Source organism: Argentina anserina, chromosome 4 (genome assembly GCF_933775445.1).
Source record: "Argentina anserina chromosome 4, drPotAnse1.1, whole genome shotgun sequence".
Classification (NCBI taxonomy): domain Eukaryota; kingdom Viridiplantae; phylum Streptophyta; class Magnoliopsida; order Rosales; family Rosaceae; genus Argentina; species Argentina anserina.
The window spans coordinates 7,080,108-7,101,387 of NC_065875.1; the positions used below are offsets into that span (position 1 = coordinate 7,080,108).

The 21,280-nt window shown below is 38.1% G+C and overlaps 1 protein-coding gene across 1 annotated transcript; it reads right to left on the minus strand.

Moving 5' to 3' along the window:
* Positions 1-12,036: 12,036 nt before the first annotated feature.
* On the minus strand, positions 12,037-14,187 carry LOC126792809 (uncharacterized). The gene has a single exon (XM_050519290.1). It carries the CDS (start codon positions 14,038-14,040, stop codon positions 12,145-12,147), a length of 1,896 nt encoding a protein of 631 aa, XP_050375247.1. The 5' UTR covers positions 14,041-14,187; the 3' UTR covers positions 12,037-12,144.
* Between the last annotated feature and the right edge of the window lie 7,093 nt (positions 14,188-21,280).

The window sequence follows — 21,280 nt, forward strand, 5'->3', positions numbered from 1 at the left end:
GGTATATTTAAAAATCCTTTCTGTTTTCGATCTGGAGCTGAACTTGCTGAAGTGGCCGTAGTGGTCGCAATCGATTTGGATGTCAATGATTCTATCTCAATCAGTTTGGGAATTTGGATGATTTAGCTCTATAGAGAAGTTCCAGAAAATAAGCTCTACAGTTGTCGCAATCCTCTTCATCCTTTGCACCGACTCACCCCTCCTCACCTCGCCCAACCACGTCGCCGCCACCATCTTTGCCACCGACGATATGTCGTCCAACACTGCCACCGACCCTACAGGCGGCTACGACTCCTTCCCTTTCTCTCGCTCTCTACTGCTCCTGCTTGTGCGACATACCAACTGGTGCGTCAAGTTGATTGAGCAGCTGGAGAGAGATCTAGGTTCTCACAGCAGGAGAAGCTCTTGAGACTCTCTGAGTAAACAGGCAGAAAACTAATGAGACCAAATTACCCTTTCAATCATGACATCTTTTAATAAACTAACGGTGTGAATGACGTCATGTATGGTTGTCGGCTTGATATTGAAATCTGATGTAGGCCTCATCATTTAGCCCGCGGACCCGAAAAGCCCGCGGAGGCCCGCAAGCCCGACGGGCTTTTACCCGGCCCGCGAGAAAGCCCGCTTCCGTGGGTAGATGGCCGGGCTTAAATTAAAGGTGTGAAACCCGGCCCGGCCCGTCAAAAGCCCGCAAGGCCCGTGAGGCCCGGCCCACCAAAAGCCCGCAAGGCCTGGCCCGTAAAAGCCCGCCAAATAATAAAATATTATACATACATATTTTATTAGGTTTAGAATAAAACTATTCCATTATGAAGCAACTATATTAAGGAAACTTCTTGGGATCGATCGACACCAGTAGATATGATCGGTATATATATTTAGTGACCCTGTAAAAATTTCATCTAATTCGGAACTCGTTTGACCATCGAAATTTCCGGTAAACCGAAAACAACACTAATATGTCATAAGGGAAGACCCATTACCAAAATGCGAACACCAAAAGTCGTTTGCATATCTGAAATCACCTAATTTTTGTCACCGATTGTGTGTGGTCGCACCAAGGAAACCAATTTGGCAAAGCCCCGGTCAAAGAGGATTTTAATATGTCAAAACGCCTTTTTCTTTGTTAATCGTAGGTACGGACGGTCAAACAATATCCAAAACGGACGAAATTTTTACGGGTTCCCTAAATATATATACCGATCACATCTACTGGTGTCGATCGACCATATTTCGAACTAGAGCTATTGATCGCCGAAGCGTCAACTAATATATCATACCCTTTATATTAGGTTTATATTAAAACTAACGCATTATGAAGCGACTATATGAAAGAAACTTGTCGGGATCGATCGACACCATCCGATGTGATTGGTATATATATTTAGTGACCCTGTAAAAATTTCATCCAATTCGGTCTTCGTTTGACCGTTGGAATTTTTGGTAAATCGAAAACACCACTATTATGCCCTAAGCGAGGACCTATTACAAATATGTGAATGCTGAAAGCCGTTTGCATATATGAAATCACCTAATTTTTGTTACCTATCATGCGCGGTCGAACTGAATAATTCTATTTGGCAAAGCCCCGGTCAATGAGGTTTAAATATGTCAAAACGCCTCTTTTTTAGTTGACCGTTGGTACGAACGGTCAAACCATGTCCAAAACGGATGAAATTTTTACATGTTCCCTAAATATATATACCGATCACATCTACTGGTGTCGATCGACCATATTTTGAATTTGAGTTGTCGATCGCCGAAGTGTCCACTAATGTATTATAACCTTGTATTAGGTTTATAATAAAACTATCACATTATGAAGCGACTATAAGAAGGAAACTTCTCGGAATCGATCGACACCATCCGATGTGATCAATATATATATTTAATGATCATTTTAAAATTTCATGCAATTCGGACCTCGTTTAACCGTCGGAATTTCCGGTAAACCAAAAACAACACTAATATGCCCTAAGGGGGGACTAATTACCAAGATGCGAATGTGGAAATTTGTTTACATATTTGAAATCACCTAATTTTTGTTACCTATCGTGCGCGGTCGAACTGAATAAATCTATTTGGCAAAGTCCCGGTCAATGAGGTTTAAATATGTCAAAACACCTCTTTTTTAGTTGACCGTTGGTACGAACGGTCAAACTATATCCAAAACGGACGAAATTTTTACGGGTTCCCTAAATATATATACCGATCACATCTACTGGTGTCGATCGACCATATTTTGAATTTGAGTTGTCGATTGCCGAAGTGTCCACTAATGTATTATAACCTTATATTAGGTTTATAATAAAACTATCACATTATGAAGCGACTATATGAAGGAAACTTCTCGGAATCGATCGACACCATCCGATGTGATCAATATATATATTTAATGATCATTTTAAAATTTCATGCAATTCGGACTTTGTTTAACCGTCGGAATTTCCAGTAAACCAAAAACAACACTAATATGCCCTAAAGGAGGACCAATTACCAAGATGCGAATGTGGAAATTTGTTTACATATTTGAAATCACCTAATTTTTGTGACCTATCGTGAGCGGTCGAACTGAAGAAATCTATTTGGCAAAGCCCCGGTAAATGAGATTTTATTATGTGAAAACGCATTTTTTTTGTTGACCGAAAATTCCGACGGTTAAACAAGGTCCGAATTGGATGAAATTTTTACACGGTCCCTAAATATATGTATCGATCACATCTGTCGATCGACAATATTCGAAACTAGAATTTATTTGTGACTTTTGTTTTAGAATGTTTTCTAACAATTCTTTTATTGTTTCAAACCCTTAAATTAGAGTATTATATTATTTTTCTAATACAAGCCCGTAAGGCCCGGCCCGTAAAAACCTGCAAGGCCCGGCCCAACCCGGCCCGCAAAAACCCGCCTTAGGTGGGCGGGCTTGGATGTTCGTATTTTTGAAAATACCCGGCCCGCCACTTATTGAAATTTATTAAGGCCCGGCACTCACGGGCCGGGCCGGGTCGAACCCGGCCTGTTGACGAGCCCTAATCTGATGTACCAATGGTTATGTTTGAAACTTCGTATTCATAGTGGCCTATAGGCTATAGTTGATGTACTCTTACTAAAATCTTACTGTAAAATGCGAGCATTCTCGAACATTATGTTTTCCTGTATGTGATGCCTCGATCATTCCATGCCCTAACAAAAGAAAGAATAAGATCTATTGTTACTAGTGATGAAGATAGCTCATTACCTTGATTTAGATTTGTCCGAATAGAATACGTGACGGTGATGTGTCTATTAGATAAAATTGCGTTCAAGAGCTAGAAGTTGTCCAAATTCCCAGTCTTTAGCTTAATTCTTTGGCTTGTCGGGTTCATCTTCATTTATGTACCCAATTATGTACAAATGCTTCTATTCTATTTCTTTCCTTTTCAATTTTTTCCCCAAGTGTTCATTAGCTTATCTAATTATAAGCACACTTGTCCAATTGTTCTAAATATCTATCGGTGGAGGAAATTGTAAGCAACCATCTAATTATTTATGTTTGGGACTGAATAATGGCTGCTGCTACTTGTTTATGTCTCAACTCTCATATACAATCTTCTAAAATTTCTTGGGAACCAATGAAAGCATGAAAATTTAATCGAAAAGAACTAGAGCACTAGCAGTTTGTCAAAGGATATAGTGGACTTAGCGAAAGTAAAAGGCTTGTTCTTCAATCTGTAATTTTGTTCTTATTTAATTTGCTGCTTATTAGTTTATATACAGTTGATTGATTGATCATATTCATTGGGTTGACTATAATTAGCTGGTTTTGGATATTATTTGTACGAAAATATTTGTGTACATACAGGTATGAACGCACTCGTCCACACCCTCTCTTATTTTAATACTTTTAATAGTGTAATTTCATAATGTTAACCATTCAAAAATTTAATGAATCAGATCATCTCTGTAAAATATGAATTGAAATAAAAATCGTTTGTTAAGTCGATTACATCAAACAAATAAACGGTACGTGTGAAAGTTAGTAGTCTCATAACCAGCTGTCTGTTTGTTTGATACAATTGGCTAAACAAACGATATTTGTTTAGATTGATTTTTTTACAAAAGTGATATTTATTGATTAATAAAACTTTTGAACGATTAAAATTTTGTATTAACACTATCAGATGTATAGAAATAAGAGGAGTTTGGACGCACACGTCCATACCGGTATAACTACAAGTACTATGGACGTGTGCGTCTAAACTCTTCTTATTTCTATACATCTGGTAGTGTGAATGCAAAATTTTAACCGTTCAAAAGTTTTGTTAATCAATAAATATCACTTTTATAAAAAAATCAATGTAAATAAATATCATTTGCTTAACCAAATGTATCAAATAAACAGATGGTTGATTATGAGACTACTAACTTTCACAATTACCATTTATTTGTTTGATATAATCGACTTAGCAAACGATTTTTGTTTCAATTCATATTTTACAGAGATGATTTGATCGATTAAACTTTTGAACAGTTAATATTATGGAATCACACTACTAAAAATATAAAAATAAGAGAGGGTATGGACATGTGCATCCATACTGGTATGGATACAAGTATTTTCCTTAAAATGTAAGGACGTTTCTCATGAACTTCTTTGTCAGACATTTTAAATTTCTTTCCAATGAAGTCAATGTTGTTTTATCTACAGAGGAAACCAAGAGCAGGTCGTCGGATAAGAACATCATGGCTAGTGTCACACGGGCACAGTCGATACCAAAACATTTTCCCTATGTGATGGCGCTAAGCAACCCACACTACCTAGCCAGCCTACCCACTTCTCTCACTCAATTGTCTATTGCATAACAGAAACTATCTAATAAGCGACGATGAGCATACAAGCCACACACACACACACAACACAAGTGTTTACGGGAGTCCGCTCCCAACCTTTAACTCATTTAAAGGATCAAGAAGATTACAACGAGTACAAAGAGTGTTTTCAGCCTTGATCTAAACAAACCCAATATGCCTAGCCACTCACTTAGTGCGCCTACACTAATCACTCAACCTAAGGGTACAATGAAGCTTACAGCCATCACAATTTCGACATACCCTATCTACCTAGCTCTCTATTATGTTTCCCTCACCCTTACAATTGTTCTCTCGCTTGTGTTATCACACTCTCGATTGATTGTGATGACACCTCTCGTCTTACCAATGACAACCCCATTGGCCTAGGTTATGTTGCACTGCAATTGTGCATGGCGGTTGACACCCCCAACCGCTCTAGGGTGATGTGGCAGCCTGCATGCTTGCAAAGCAAGCCTAATAACTTCCATGACATAGTCCACTAACCTCACTACCTTGCATGAGTAACTACTGGTCCTATCTTCAAGCATGGGTAACCACCTTGCATGAGTAACCACCCACTAACTTGGATAACTGCACACTGCTTTGGTAACTGTTTTGGATAACTTCCCACTACTTGGTAACTTCCTTGCATGCTTGATAACCTCCCATTACATGCTTGCTAACTGCCCACTACTTGTGAACTGCTTAGTAACTGTCGTGTATGAGTCATGCATGCCCCTGCACGCCAAGTATCGCAACCACTACCGTCGATTTGTATGAACGTTGCACGCGCATGCTTTCTTGCTGCATGTGCTTATCTGCCACCGTACCCTCCCATGCGTGCTGCTGTTTTGCATCCACGCCTATGATCAGTGCTAGCGAGGCTAATCTCTAGCATATAAGTCTGCCTGCTCTGTGCTAGCGAGGCTAAGATCTAGCCAACTACCTGCCTAGTGCTTGCCGAGGTCTGCTGGCGAGGCTAATCCCCCTGCCGTGTTAGATCTGCCCACTTCCTTACTAGTGAGGCTAATATCCAGCCTACAGGTCTGCTAGCGACGCTAATCTGCCTGCATCTGCTAGCGAGACTAATCTCCAGCCTAGCCCTTGCACTTGTCTCCGCATCTGCCTTGCATGCTAGCGAGGCTAATATGCCTGCATCTGTCGAGGCTAATAACTCCGCATCATTTGCATTGCTTGGCACCTGACTCCGTGTTTGCTAGGCTCCTGCTAGTGAGGCTAATACTCCGCTACTGATCTGCCTTGCTTCTTGCATGCATTTCCTTACATGTGTGAGCCTCACTGAGTCACGGCCCGAGGCACGGCCCAAGGCTCATGCCATGCCCAGCCTATCAGGCTCTAAGGTTGTAACAGCTAGCCACTATCATTGGTCTTTTCTGTAGGAGCAGACATAGATTGACTCTAGCTAGGCTCTCGTTGGCAGCGATTTTTTACCCCAGAAGGATGCTATTACTTTGGACTTGAGCTATGATTGGTATGGCAAGGATTGCAGCCTATGTAACTTGGTTGTTTGCTACTTGTTTGTAGATCATTACAACGGTATCAGGAGTTCAGGACATGAGTTCAGTAAATTTATTTGTAGGGTTCAGTCTGTTTAGTATCGCATAATTGCTAACAGCCGAAATTACTTGTTGCCTCTTGTGTAGTAGTATCTAGAAAAAGATGATGTACGTTTTGTCATTCTCTAATGTAGTTTACAAGACATGTCCCTCTTTCCCTAAATAATGCCTAAATGAACAAGTTTAGGCAATCTTTGGATGCCTGACAATATCACTGAAAATTAGAGGCTCAGTTTTGAAGAGTTCTCAAAGGAGAGAAAGATGGGACTTCCAGCTTGATAATACATCTGATTATAACCACATCTATATACAATGGCAACTACCCAGTTGAGTCTAATAAAGAGGAAAATATCATCACGATTAATATAGCTAATGTATCTGTCTGTTGGTCCATGGTGTTTTGCATAAGTAGCTGTTGTAGAGAGGGAAAGCGAAGTAGGATAAATGTCACCCCTCTACCATGAAAAATCTCATTTTATGAGAGCTAGGAATAGAGTTTCCACCTAGCTAGTTCCAGTCATCTTTTCAAGCTGAGGGCTGTGATTAGTTGAAGAAAGTATCAAGTAGGTAAAGAATGATGGTTTTCATTTTCAGAATGTAGAACAAATATCATGTGAAATACTGAAAGCAACTTCTAACAACAAAAAATGGCACCAAACTAAACTCTGCAGTACAGAAAAGTATCAGTAATAAGTGTTGCCCCATAACAACAGCCATTCCCAGCTTTGATTTGAAGAACATTGAATGCTGCATTCACATCACCATCTCTTTATCATGATCAATCTACAATGCAACATCTTATAAACACACAATGCCACAATAGGTAGCTAGCTCATACCCTCCCAGTTGGGTAATTGCAAACAGCAAAGTACCTAACAAGCAACATCTTATAATTGATGTTCCGATAAATCTACTTAATGTTCCAACAAATCAACAAATGTTCAAGCTGCTTTGCAGCATACATTTAATAGGAAAGGAGGGTATTATAACAGATATAATATGTTATATATATTGCTATTGTAATATGGCCAACAGATATAATAGATAGAAGTTTGCAATGTGATGGAAACTGAAATTGCAGAGCTTTAATCGAAATAAAGCCCGAAACAGTGTACATAGCAGATCAAGTCTAGTTCAAAACAGATTAATAATACAATGTATGAAAGTGCTTGACTGATCAGTATCAATAACAAAGAGAAAACGAATGATCATTCTCCCAACCTAATAGTTTCTCATCCTCAAAATATAAGAAAACCATCTGAAATACATATAATCATTTCTTGTTCATGACCAAATATATAAATTCATTCCGCAAGAACCTCTAGCATAAAAGAGGACCGGTGACTCAGCTTCACCTGGGAACTCTGGGTGTAAACAACTTTCTCTTTTCTATGCAGGTGAAAAAAAATCATCCTTTATACCCATCGGATTCACAATTTCTTCTGGTCTAAGATTTGCATATCAGATGCAACTACAGTACCACCCATCAGATTTCCAACTTCATTTAATCTAAGATTTGCATATCAAAACAAACTACAGTCATTGACCAAGAAAAGAAAACTATAGTCCAAAATCCTGTTCCCAGTGAAAGCAATTTTTTTTGCTTCACTTTAGAGGCTCCAGAGCCCAAAAGATAACAGTAACACTGTAACCAAAAGTCATTTCTAACATGTGAATTATTACTCCCAACTATTAATAAGGACTCTATCTATGAACAGATCATTACAGGACTCTATCCAATTTTAATGAAAAGTTAGACTTCCCGATGTAGCACAGATTCATTAAAATTGCTGATGAAATGAACTTACACCAGTTGCGCAGAAGATCTAAAAATTGCCAAGAGAATGTATAAAACCTGGTTTCCTAAAGTCCTACATTTTGATTCTGTTAAAATTTAGATATCCCCTGTCAAATCATTTACTTTCTTATTATTTGTAGATACATATATATTAAAACGAGATCCATGCAAATAATCCCAGTCCAGACACAAACCAAAACGGCTTATCTGGAATTCAATGCAAGAGAAACGATGTTGGAGAAAAATTGGTCCTCATCCAACATCATATCGGAGCTAATTCATATGTTAAGATGGAGAATCGTCAGCAAAAGCAACAGTTTGACGAACTAAAAACTTCAAATCGCTAAAAGTTAAACATTTCCTGGCTAGACAGACAATATTCAAAACATGATACTACAAAGCTGAAGTCTAAAGATCTCAAAGTGGAAATTAAGTTTGCAGGATATCAATATTCCACTTGATTTATGAAACCATATGGATTTCCATCCTTTAAAGAAATTAAATCTATTTAACAACCAAAATTGTCACCAAATTTGCTGGATTCAAAAACAAGAATTCTATCAGCATTTGAGACACTATACACAACTGCAGCAACCATGTATCCCTACATGCCTTATCAAGGAAAACTGGAAAAGCAGACTGGGAGTGTGGGACTTGACTCAAGCTGCTAGCATGCTAATCTTGATATGTGTAATGAGTTACAAAAGGAGCACTACAAAATAGAACATTTAGAGTACCCTAGTTTGGCCTAAGAAAAAAGAATGGATAAAACATTCACTTGTAACATGAATAGCACAGCATGTACAATAGACAAAGCGGTCATTCAGAGATTACACAATCCCCTGTCAAGCAAAAAAAAAACATTTTCTTTTTTTAGACTGCAGTTACAACCTTTTTTCAAAAGAATAAGACTTCTCAACCCTCATAATTTCTGCTAACTAAATTATGTGCTAGCCTGATTCCCACTTATTCCAGCAAACACTTGAGCTACCATATTGGCTACAAATATAACCACACTCAAGATGAAAGAGGTTCACCAAATAACATTCCAATTGCAAGCAGACAATATGAAATCACTCTAGATAGAACTTAACAACAAAGCCAAAAAAAAAAAGGATACATAATGTCTCTATAGAAATACAACATACGAAATAACGTAAACAATAAGTTACAAGAAGACCAATATTTACTAATGAACCTACTCTTTGCTGTCTTTGGCCTTAAAGTAAACAGAGCAGAACGCTCCGTCCGTAGAGAAAATATTGAGGTAGAGGCAATAACTATCAGATTTCATTTTACTATGACAATCAAGTTTTCTTCTAATGCTAAGTGAAAACTTGGATCCAATTGGTTACCTGCTTGTCTTAAACTCCTTATAAGTATGTTTTTTTTTTTTGCAGAAAAAAAGATATTAAAGCCTCTCCAGGAGAAACAGCATCAGTGGTAACATAGAATGAGTTAAAAAAGAACTGCAAATTAGAACATAAAAAGTACCCTATTTTGGCATAAGAAAAAAGAGTGAACATACAAAGTGGTCATTTTCAGATTACAAAATGCCCCGTCAAGAAAAAAGAAAAAAAAAACACTTTCTTTTTCAAACTGCAGTTACAACCTATTTCAAAAGAAGAAAAAACAACCAGATTTGCGAACCCTCATAAGATGTTAACTGCAAACTAAATTCTGTCCTAGACTGATTTCCACTAATTCCAGCAAACACTCGAGACACCCTATTGGCTACAAATAAAGCTGCACAACACTCAAGATGCAAGAGGTTCACCAACTAACATTCCAATTGCCAGCAGACAATATGTATTCATTATTAAATAGAACATAACAGCAAAGCCAGAAAAATGATACATTATGTCTTCAAAGAAATATAACACAAGAGATAACTTGAATAATGAGTTACAAGCAGACCGAATGTACCAATGAACCTGTTAGTTATCAAAAGAAAGAAATCTCTGGCATCTTTAATCCTTTCTCAGCCCTGACATCCCAAGGAACAATAATCACTCTTAGAAACATTCTATCGGATCATTCCAAAAGTGAAGTAACCTGTAACCTAAAATGATGAGAAGTGAAGCTTCTTCTGGTAAGCACAGACTTCTTTCCCCTGCCTTTTCCCTTAAATAAATAAATAAAACAGAACGCTCCGTCTATAGGGAAAATATTGACGAAGAGGCAATAACTATCTAATTCCCTTTTACTTTGCTAATCAAAATTTTCATTGATGTATGCCAAGTCCAATTGGTTGCCTGCTTGTCTTACAGTACGCTTTTTGCAGACAAAAGATAGTAAAGCCTCTCTAAGAGAAACAGCACCACTATCACCAGGTAGTCAGGCACATTTCTAACATATGACTAACTTTCCAAGAAATTGAATGATGATCTTATTTTAAAGTTGAACCTGACTAAAGACTTAACATAACCCAACTCTCAAAGACCTCGAATACTACATCTATACAATGTAAAATCAAACATCGAATAAGCTTCTACCTGTTTGCAGTAAAACATACAGACAGCACAACCCAAATAAATTTCGCTCGCATAATAATTTATTGCAGCATATATGATGCAACAGAAGATTGGATATATGGTAGCCTCAATGGTGCACATCTAACATCCATTTCAGAGCTGATTCATCTGTTAGAAAGCTTTAATTCAAAAATGTGTATTTCATTGCTAGAAAGAAAATATTTTCAAGTTATATACTATAAAGTCTCTCTGAATCTCAGATGCTGACAAGCTGAAATGAGGTTGAATGAAAATACAATTCATGCAAGTGCATCAACTGATAAAAGCCTTTGGCATAGTTAGACAGACAAAAGCTTAAACTTATTTTACGCATAATACACACCACTGAGTTCCTAGATTCCTTTGTTTCACCAAGGAAAAGGCATACATACAGGAAGCTATAGTTTTAAAATGCCTATTTTACATTTCTAAAGAGCAAACACTTTCAAATTACTACACCAAAAATGTCAAACTCTGAATTTCAGATGCTGAAAGTTTAAGCATAATATAGACCACTGAGTTCCTAGATTCCTTTGTACCAAGAAAGGAAGGCATACAGGAAGCTATAGTTTAAAAATGCCTATTTTCCATTTCTAAAGAGCAAACACTTTCCAGTTACAACACCAAAAAGTCAAACTCTGAATTTCAGATGCTGAAAGTTGTACTAACTTTGAACGAAAATACAATGCATACATGTCATAAAAGCCTTTCAAATGTTTTGTTGTCAAAATTTTAATCTATTAAGCAAAGAATAAACAAATGAGTCCATATGTACCTTTGTTTCACTGTGAAAGAGGGGAAATACATTACTTTGTCACTGTGCTTCTGCATTTTACTTAAATTACAATATAATAAATGAAGCTTGTACTTGCAAAAATCAGGTAGTTTATATATGCAATTGTACAGAAACATGGTAACATTCAATGTAAAAAATCTATAACTTGATAAGTAAAACTTTACTTGTAAGGAACTTCATATCCCTAACTTATGAGCCATCTATGCTGTCAGGCGTCAGCCATGCCAATAAGTTAAGATTTAGAAGATTGAATCCTTATGCTCACCTAGTTATATACAGATATATTACAGTACAAGGCTCATGTAGATTTCTTGATAATTATTGCCCAAGCCACAGTTATATATGAAATTAACTCATTCATGGTTTCTTGGATCACCTACAAGTCCATGAAATAATAATAACAAAATAAAGCGCAAAGAAGAAAATTAGAGATATTCATATATCCATTCATGAAAATGAATAGCAGATACAGAAGACACAGCTTTCTCACGGAGGAAAACCTAGGCTACAAGCTCAATGTAAAAAAAAAAAAGCTACAATCACAACCAATCGACAATCTATCAAAACAGAGGGAAAAAAACAGATACAAATTCTCTACAAGTTACAATGTAAAAGTGATTTCATCATGGGTCAATTGCACATATATACCCCACTCTCATACCTGTGATTAACCTCATAAAAGTCTGCCACACCCTCAGAAGCTGGCCGCAGAGAAACTCCAGATAATGATCTGTTTCCTTGCCAAGAAAACTTCACATAGGCAACAACTTCAATCTCCTCACCACCATCTTCTTCATTAGAATCTACAGGCATCCTTACCCTCAACCGACCAGATGGTCCATTCAATGGAATTTCAGGCACATGCCATTTCAGTTCTTTTTCAGACCGATTTAATACAGCTTTCGGTGAGACCTTCAACAATGTAGGATCAAGGGGTAGTTGCACAACAAATGTCACATCAGTCAAAGGTGCTGGCAACTCAGGGTTCGACACATATTGTATCATCACTGACAGCAAGCTCCCCGTGTGACGTTGCACAAGACGAACTCTCAAAGGCAATGGGGTCAACCTAGGTTGCAGACTATACTTCAATATGGGTAGAGGCTCATCAGAAGCAGCGGTCCTCACATGAAACATGCCATTGCCTAGATTACTAATCCGAGAATTCTGCATAATAAACCTCTTAACTGCGCTGGTTCCCTCAACCTTAAAGGAAAACTCGGTTTCCTTATCCCCACTAGTTTTGGTCGGCAGAGTTTTCAAATAAACAACACCCTTCAACGCTACTCTAGCAAGTAATGACTCCCTAAACTCCACGCTGATCTCTTCCACAATGTTCATCTCAGGACCCTTCATTTCAGTTTTCCCCACAAGCTCCTCGAGAGGAGTACCTGCCGCAGCAGCCTTAGGAGGATCCGGTCCGGTCTGCAACAATTCCAGGCCACCAAGCCCTTCTGATTTCTTCTCCTTCTTCGTCCCAACAAACTCAGAAGCATCCAGACCACCACCCCAAGCATCAGAGAACCCTTCGAAAGCCTCATTCAAAGAAGCCTGCTTCTCATCTAGAAACTCAATGCCACCATACTTGCCTTCAAACCCTTCGACGGCAATGTGAGTGGACTGCGTGGCCTCTGCAGGGGGCAATTGAGTCATGTCAAGGGTAGCCAGAGCCAGCTGTAAGTCGGCGGCCGAAGGATCCTTGTTCTTCTTGAAACCATCCACCAATTCTGGAGGCTGATTAATCTTCTCGCTAGCTGCGAATGGATCCTTCTCGGCTTCAATCTCTTCCTCCACCTCCTTCTGATCCCTCTCGTCGCCCTGCACAGCCGGCGCCAGGCTCGCCGCCACCTCGTCCCCGGCGGCGATTGTCTCCGGCGGCAATTCGAAGGCTGTGCTGTTGAAGGCGGCAATGGCGACGTCGTGGTCGACGGCGAGGACCTCGAGGCCTCTCCAGCTCTCGGCGCCGCGGATCTTGTTCTCGGTGTCGACGGCGGAGTGGACCATCTTGGCAATGCCGTCGCCGTGCATGGCGGAGAGCATGGCGGCGAGGCGGATGTTGCTGACGCCGCGGAGGACGATGTCGAGGGCCATGTAGACCTCGGCGTACTTGCGGGCGAGCTTCTCGGGGGTGACGTCGACGCCGCGGCAGGCGGTGACGACGACGCTGACGGCCTGGTTGACGATGTGGATGCACTCGAAGACGTTGATGGAGTTGTCGTGGTCGGCGGTGGTGATGCCGAGGACGTAGATCGAGTTGACGAGGCGGTAGACGACGCGGAAGCGGCTCTCGACGCCGACGATGAGCTGGCCGGAGGAGGCGGCGAGGGGGTCGTCGCCGAGGGAGGCGATGGAGTCGGCGGAGGAGGAGGTGGTCTGGTGGTGGTGTTTGGAGGCGGCGAAGGCGAGGCGGGTTTCGCGGAAGGAGGAGACGGCGACGAGGGCGCAAGCGGGAGGGAACCATTCTCGGGTTTGGAGGAGGATGTCGGATCCATTGGCGGGTTGGAGAGAGAGGGCTAAGCAAGACATGGTGGATCAGAATTTCAGATCTGATCCAGAGACCGAGATGGAGTTGCAGAGAGAGAGAGAGAGAGAGAGAGAGAGAGAGAGAGAGGAGGATGACTCGGGTTAGACTCCGATGGGAATTTCTTCTTCTACGGAAAAAGAGTAGCTGAGGGGAAAGTGGGGGTGTGTGGATCCCAACTCAAATTTTAACGGGGCATCTAACATCAACATAATCAAATTACACGACTCAGTACGATTTAAACAGTGAGTTTATGACTCGATCCAAATTATTGGAAGAAAATTAACGCACACACAAGCACGAAATGAACTCGCTCTTTTTTGATTCAAAATCGAAATATTTTAAATTAATTAGCAACAAGTACATATTGAAAATAGCATCAATCGCACTCTTATCATCTATAGAGAAAATTACTTATTGGTACTAGATCAAATTTAAATTAATTAAAAACTCATTTTTTATAATTTTTATATAAATTAGGACATAAGTTCAAACTAAAAAAATAAGTAAAACAAAACTGATTAATTAATTATGTAAAAATATCCAAAATACTCTTATTTTCGTGAAAATTACCAAATGTCACTCCTAGATCTAACAAATTTCTCTCTCATCATTTTTTAGTTTTTTTTTCGACAAATTTAAGTTATCCAGTTAAACTACCAGCAATTTGAAGATGAGCTAATATATAAAGTTGTTCTTTATGTAGTTATGTCATATGATTTTATTTAAGTACCATATTGCATATATTTTGAGAAATTTTAAAATTTTGAAATTTACTTACCAAAAACCACAGTACTAGTTAGTTTCTCAGTCGACAGTAGCAACTAGATTTATAGTTGACAGTAGCAGATACCTTCCAAGTCGACAGTAGCAGTTAGATTTATAGTTGACAGTAGCATGTACCTTCCAAGTCGACAGTAGCAGCTGATTTTTAATCCGACAGTAGCAGTTAATTTTTATAGTCGATAGTAGCAGTTAATTTTTATAATCGACAGTAGCAGATAACCTCTTCATTGATGGTAGCAAACACTATGGGTCAAAGGGATAAAAAAAGTAAAATATTTTATGACATGTGACAACTTGTCATCATTTGGTCTTTATTTAAATTTTTGTCTTTATTTGTTCTTTCAAATTAAGTAGTTAGTTATTTATAAACTAAATTGTTGTGTGATACATTTGAGTTATTTGTTTTAATTTATATAACATAAGTGTAGACATGGGCAGAATGTCAAAACTAATCAAAAATATTGGGCCCAGCACACCCAACGCAAATAGTCTAGGCCCAAAAACCTTGGTCCCAGTCCAAACCCGAGAGACCCAACACCACCAGGAGAACGCCTGCCACCAACTTCCGGCGCTCCAACCAATCCACCCTTCAATCGGAGGAGATCTGACCTTTTCTGCACCACCATTCTCCAGACTATATTTAGGGTTTAGCCTAGCACAATAAGCCTTCAACCATCCAATATAGCATGTAATTGTTCAAAGATCGAGTCGAATTCACTCTTTCTTATATGAAACTGTTGTTATATATATCGACATATGCGACTCGTGTCAAAAAGTAATATTGTATGTATATATGATTCTGCCATTCAGGTGTGCTCTCTATCTAACTTCGTTAACACTTCATTTCCTTATTTGGACTTTATGATTCGATACTCTACATTCAAAGTTAAACCTCAATTTCAATTACGTATGTCTTGAGAGATTTTGATTTTATGATTGTGTTATATTCAAAGATGTCAATGGCTAAGCTTAGAAAAGTGAAGAAAATGCTAGAGAAGCCATGAAATGTAAAATCATAAATAATTTTATCACATATAAATACTATTTCAATACATGAACTAGGAGACTCACATACAATTCAAGCTTCATAGCTATTGGAAACCTAACATTAAAACATATGTTGAATTTCTAATAAACCAAAACGAATATCTTCATTGTCTTACAATCTTGTAACTTGAAAATATAGAAGTATAGAGCATGTTTACACTTCTAAAGAGACCTGAACAACAGTAAGACTCATCTCATATATGGTAGAAGATGATGTAAGTCACTGAAGGGATATCTCATATGTTCCGGAACTTGCTTCGGAGCTTTTGAGACTTGCACAAACTTGACTTCATATTCGTCTTCTTCTGTGGTTTAGTCAAGCTTAATTAGATCAGGTTGATCAATTGTAGCTTGAAAACTAATTAGCTTTACTTCGTCCATTGGTGTTAACTTAAAAAAGCTCCCACTAGCAGATTTGTCTAAAATGTTCTTCTCACAATCTAGTAGCCCAAGATAAAAGTCTTATTTGTGACTTCAAGTGCACTATAGATTGAAATCTCTTAAAAGTAATTCAAATAAAGTTCATCAACTCATTGCCTTATGGAGTTAATAATCATTTTTCGTTTGATTCGTCGTATTTGAAATCTGTATAGAAAGTGTTTCCCCAAAGGTTTCCAAGAAGTTATAAAATCATTTGAAAGAGATAGAAACGACTTGTTGGCTACTTGGCTTCGTCCATTAATGAGTATGGGAAAAACATTTAAGCTTCATGAGCACAATGTCCACGTTAGAGCGCACCAAATTAGTGAGACACATTCCAATCTCTTCAAATGTAGGATGTGATCTTCTTCTCTAAGCCCAGGAAACACAGATAAGTGCTTTATGATGTAGCTTTCCAACCCGATGACAATTTTTTCAAGTGCAAGGTACACGTAAGTTTATGCATCATGGGCGGAATTCCGAACTCATCCTTCTGATTTGAATATCATCATGAGCTATTTAAAAATCTGCATGATAATGGAAGCATGTAATTGACATACAGTATATTTGGATAATTAAGAATTATGAAATATATGATATTAAAAATAAGAAAATGAAAGCTTAAAACTAAGACATGCTTGATTGCTCTAGAAAACTAAACAAATACTTAATTTGCATATAACTCTAAAATTCAAATGAAAAAGAAACCGTATTGAAAAGAATAATATTATTAATACTAACAAGTATTGGATTCGACAATAAACATGGATGCGACTATTGTTACCACACAGTCCACTTTATTCACCCCACAACCTATTGATTTATTGAAAGACTGTAATACCATGATGTAAAATTACTGTAATAGACAATAATTTATTAAATTTGTAATTCATTTTTGTTATTTCACAAAACACACATCTATTAAATAGTTAAAATTAAAACTAATGAAAAAGATCGAAATTCTTATACTTATGCGATATTGTTAAATTGAAGAGCGTGTTCTTGTTTTTTTTCGTTGGGATTTAGATTTCAATGTGATCAAATTTGTTTTCTTAGCTAATATTTTTAACTTTAACTAAATCATACTATTGATATAAGTACAAAGGAGAAAACTACAGTACGTGACCCCATTTTATATTTACAAAACCTAGTTATATACAGTAGTAATTGCAAGCTTTTTTCTTAATAGAGATTGTCAAAATAAATCTGAACAAAGTATGTTTAGAAATGAAAAAAATTATGAAATGTAAGAAGAGAATGTAGGATGAACAAAACAAGCTTAAAATTGAAGAACTAAGGTTGAGTTATTGAAAAATGGACAATTTAGGTATTATAAATTAGGTGAACAAAGTAATTTAAAAATAGACAAAGATATACGTGAGGTGAAGAGAGAATGTGGAGTGAACAAAATAGACTATGGGTGTCAATAGCTGCACCTAATAAACATATATATAAGGTTTATGGTTATAAAAAGATAAGAAAACTTGAACAAAAATTAGAGGAATAGGTTGCGCGCGACAATGGATGATGGATGGAGTTTACGTGTGAATTCAAAGTTTGAAGGTTGAAGGATGAAGAATTTAGAGAAATAAGAGGTAGGTATATGGGTTTAAACTTTGTTTTAGGATTTGTAAGATGAATACATTGTACCATAATCCCTCCAATATATATAGGAGATGAAGGGGGTACTCTAATAGTCAATTTGGGTAAAAATGTAAGGGTGATTTTAAGGTGGATAAAAGTAACTGTTCAATTTTAATGACGTGTCGCATTACTATACGCTCTTAGTGACATAACATGCACCGGCACCTAGCAGATCATTTGTTCCTTCAACCACTCTAGTCTCACGCGCATGCAATTCCTAGAAGAACACAAAACTCGAAATCTAGTTTTTTTGCTGGTTGCGGTAGGGAGAATGCCTTCTCCTCATGTAACAAATAGTAATGAAAATCTCCTTGAGTCTTATTGTTGCTCAGATATTTCGTTTGAGTTGATTTCTTTGAATCTAGTTTGTGGTGAATTTGAACTTTATTGAGTTTCAAATCCAGGTTGATTTTGATGCTATGGTTGACGCTTTGAAGCCACTGCTTTTGTGTTGAGAAAGCAGTGGCTGCCTAATACAAGGCTGATGGATACATGATTATTTCAGGATCTGACTTTTTCCACTTCTGGTGTGATTAGCGGAAATAGCAACAAAAAAGACACGATATTTAACGAGGTTCGGCAAATAAGCCTACGTCCTCGGGGCAGCAGTAGTACTTTCTTCCACTATACTAAATAATGAGATTACAAGAAACAACTCACTCTAGACTAACTAAAGTGGCAACACACCTCTCTCTCTCAAAAGGAATTTTCTTCTCACTAATTGAGACACTCTTTATTTCAATCTATCTAACTGAGGATCACACTACTACACATACAGTCTAAGGTTTGTATCTCTGCCTTTTGTGATTTATTTGCTGCAATATTCATGCCTTTATATAGGCAAATGGCTTCATGCACCATGTTATGCAACTCATGCAAGTAACATGCAATTGGAAGCAAAGTCAAATGTCTTCTTCATTTCATGGTTCAATGTTTGCATGCTCATTAATGCATACTTCTTCCATCTTCGAAATTGTTGCCACTTTCCTCCATCTTCAAAAATTGCTGCCACATTCTCACATATGTTTATAGGTTTGTTTCTTCATTTTCAAACTAAGCTGCACCCCCATGCTATATGAATAGAAAGCTAGCCTTGTGTAAGTCAATGATCATCAAGGCTCTTGCAACACATGCTTATCTCATGTAGTAAATCACCACACGAATTTCTTCCTCCAATTAAGGAGGGACTGACCCATCATTTTGTCCATGCTCGAGAAAGCCAAGTGGCCACAATCCAGCAGTTTTGTCTTCACATGCTGAGGCACTGGGAATGCAGCGAGGCAATCGTACACGGAGTCGATGGTACCAAAAAGAGCTTTTGTATTGATACAGTGGTCAGCTAGCTCAATATACTGGCAGAGGTCAGTTTCTTAACACTGCTTTCTAAACATCATTAACCTTAATTGTGAGCCCCTTAAACTTTTCATCATTTTCTAACAGTTAGAACACAGTAACCGATATTTTTCTAAGATGTTATATATGTAGTTTAATATTTTTATGTTAAACTATACTTTGCCAAAAGCGCGGCAGTATTTGCGGAATATTTTTTCAACACTCGATTTGTTTTCTTTGATTTCACCAAGTTTTACGGCTTTTGAATGTTTTAGTTGTGTTTTCAGAAATTCCTTTATTTCAATTTTAAATCTGATCGTTGGTTCATTTTCTCTTCTTTTAATATTAGTCGTCCATTTTCTTTTTCAAGGGCCCAAGCCCATTTCTCTTCTTCCTCCCTCACCCCGACATCTCTCCCGGAACCGAAGCACAACACAGGCGGACTGTCGCTGCCTTGCGCCTCTGCTGTCCAGCCACAATTTGCCATGGGACCACAACCAAAATCTCTATTTCCTTCTTCTCTTTAAAACCCATGCCTTGCATGTAGGATTTAACTATCTATTTTTTTTCAATCGAAGTTAGTAGTAGGGCAAGCAACCAAAGGATCTTCACAATGAATCGGAGCTCCGGTCACCTCTCTTTCTTCCTCCATGGTAACTCCATCTTCCTTGGTCAGTTTCTAAGTTCTTTTCCCTTTCATTTGTCGAGAGCCCAGCCCTGATGACATTCTCTTCTTCTATGTTTCGTCTCCGCCTGACTTCATTGAACGCCAGTGACATCCATCCCTGATCATAGACGACAAGATGAGTTTGGAAGAAGACATGCAACTTTTGGGCAGTAGCACATACAGGGCACCGAGGAGCCTTGGACAAGCAACAACAACTCAGAGACGACGATGGTAGCCATTGCAACCATTGTTCTCGTTTTTATGATTCATCGAGGATATCACATACGTTTGGAGCATGTGGATCGGGATATGGAGCACGTTGACTCCAATTCGACATATCAGGTAATGGGTGACCCGCTCGCTAGAGTGAGTTGTTACCTTTCTGAGTTAGTGACGTTTTTAATTGTGGTGCTTAGTTTTATTTCATTTATTTACTTTCTTGCCATCATTTTTATTATTCATGCATTTCTTTAGTCGACGTCTTGAGCACTTCACTCGAGTTAGATAGTAAATTTATTTGGATACTTTATAAACGGTTAATCCAGTCTATGTCTCGAGCCATCCACTTGAGACTAGATAATATAGTTATAAATTTAAGATTTTATTTATGAGTTCTACACGTTGTCCTGATTTTCGGTATCGTTACTCATAATTAACTAGTAGTTAGTACTCAGTTCACCTGAGCAGGTGAACCGTGGCACCTGTCACTAGGGATTACATACTATATTTATCCATACACTATATGTTTCTGTTACTCATAAATCGGTGAGTCTGTTGTCCTAATGTTCGGCACCAAGTATACTTTATCTATAGTGATTCTGTTGTCCTGATATCTGGTACCATGCTTTGTTATCAGTGATTATGTCGTCCTAATATCCGGCACCGTATCTTATTTAGTATTGGTGATTTTGTTGTTCTGATGTTCGACAACATATTGTATTGTCGGTGATTCCATTGTTCTGATAGCCGGCATTGACTATATTTATCTACGGTGATTCTGTTGTACATATATCTAGCACCGTATATTTAATCGTGAGTGGTGCCGTTATCCTGATGTCCCAGTACCGTGACTCATGATTAGATAGTACTTGACACTAGGTTCACGGATCACCATTCACCTGAACGTGAACTGAGGCGCTGATTACTAGGGGTGTTGATGTCCCTGTGATTTTCGTTAGTTTATTCCCTAACAGTGGCATTAGCCCTTTTTCACATATAAATATCAATAACCAAACATTGTTTTGCTTATCCCCTTATCACGATTTTTTTCACTTTCTACTCGAGCGCTCATTTATATGTTTTTTTTACATATGAGCATTGCACCCTTATTTTATTTTCTTTCGTTTTCA

Bases quoted from the DNA above. Each gene is read 5' to 3' on its own strand.
- LOC126792809 (XM_050519290.1), bottom strand. From the start codon at position 14,040: ATGTCTTGCTTAGCCCTCTCTCTCCAACCCGCCAATGGATCCGACATC.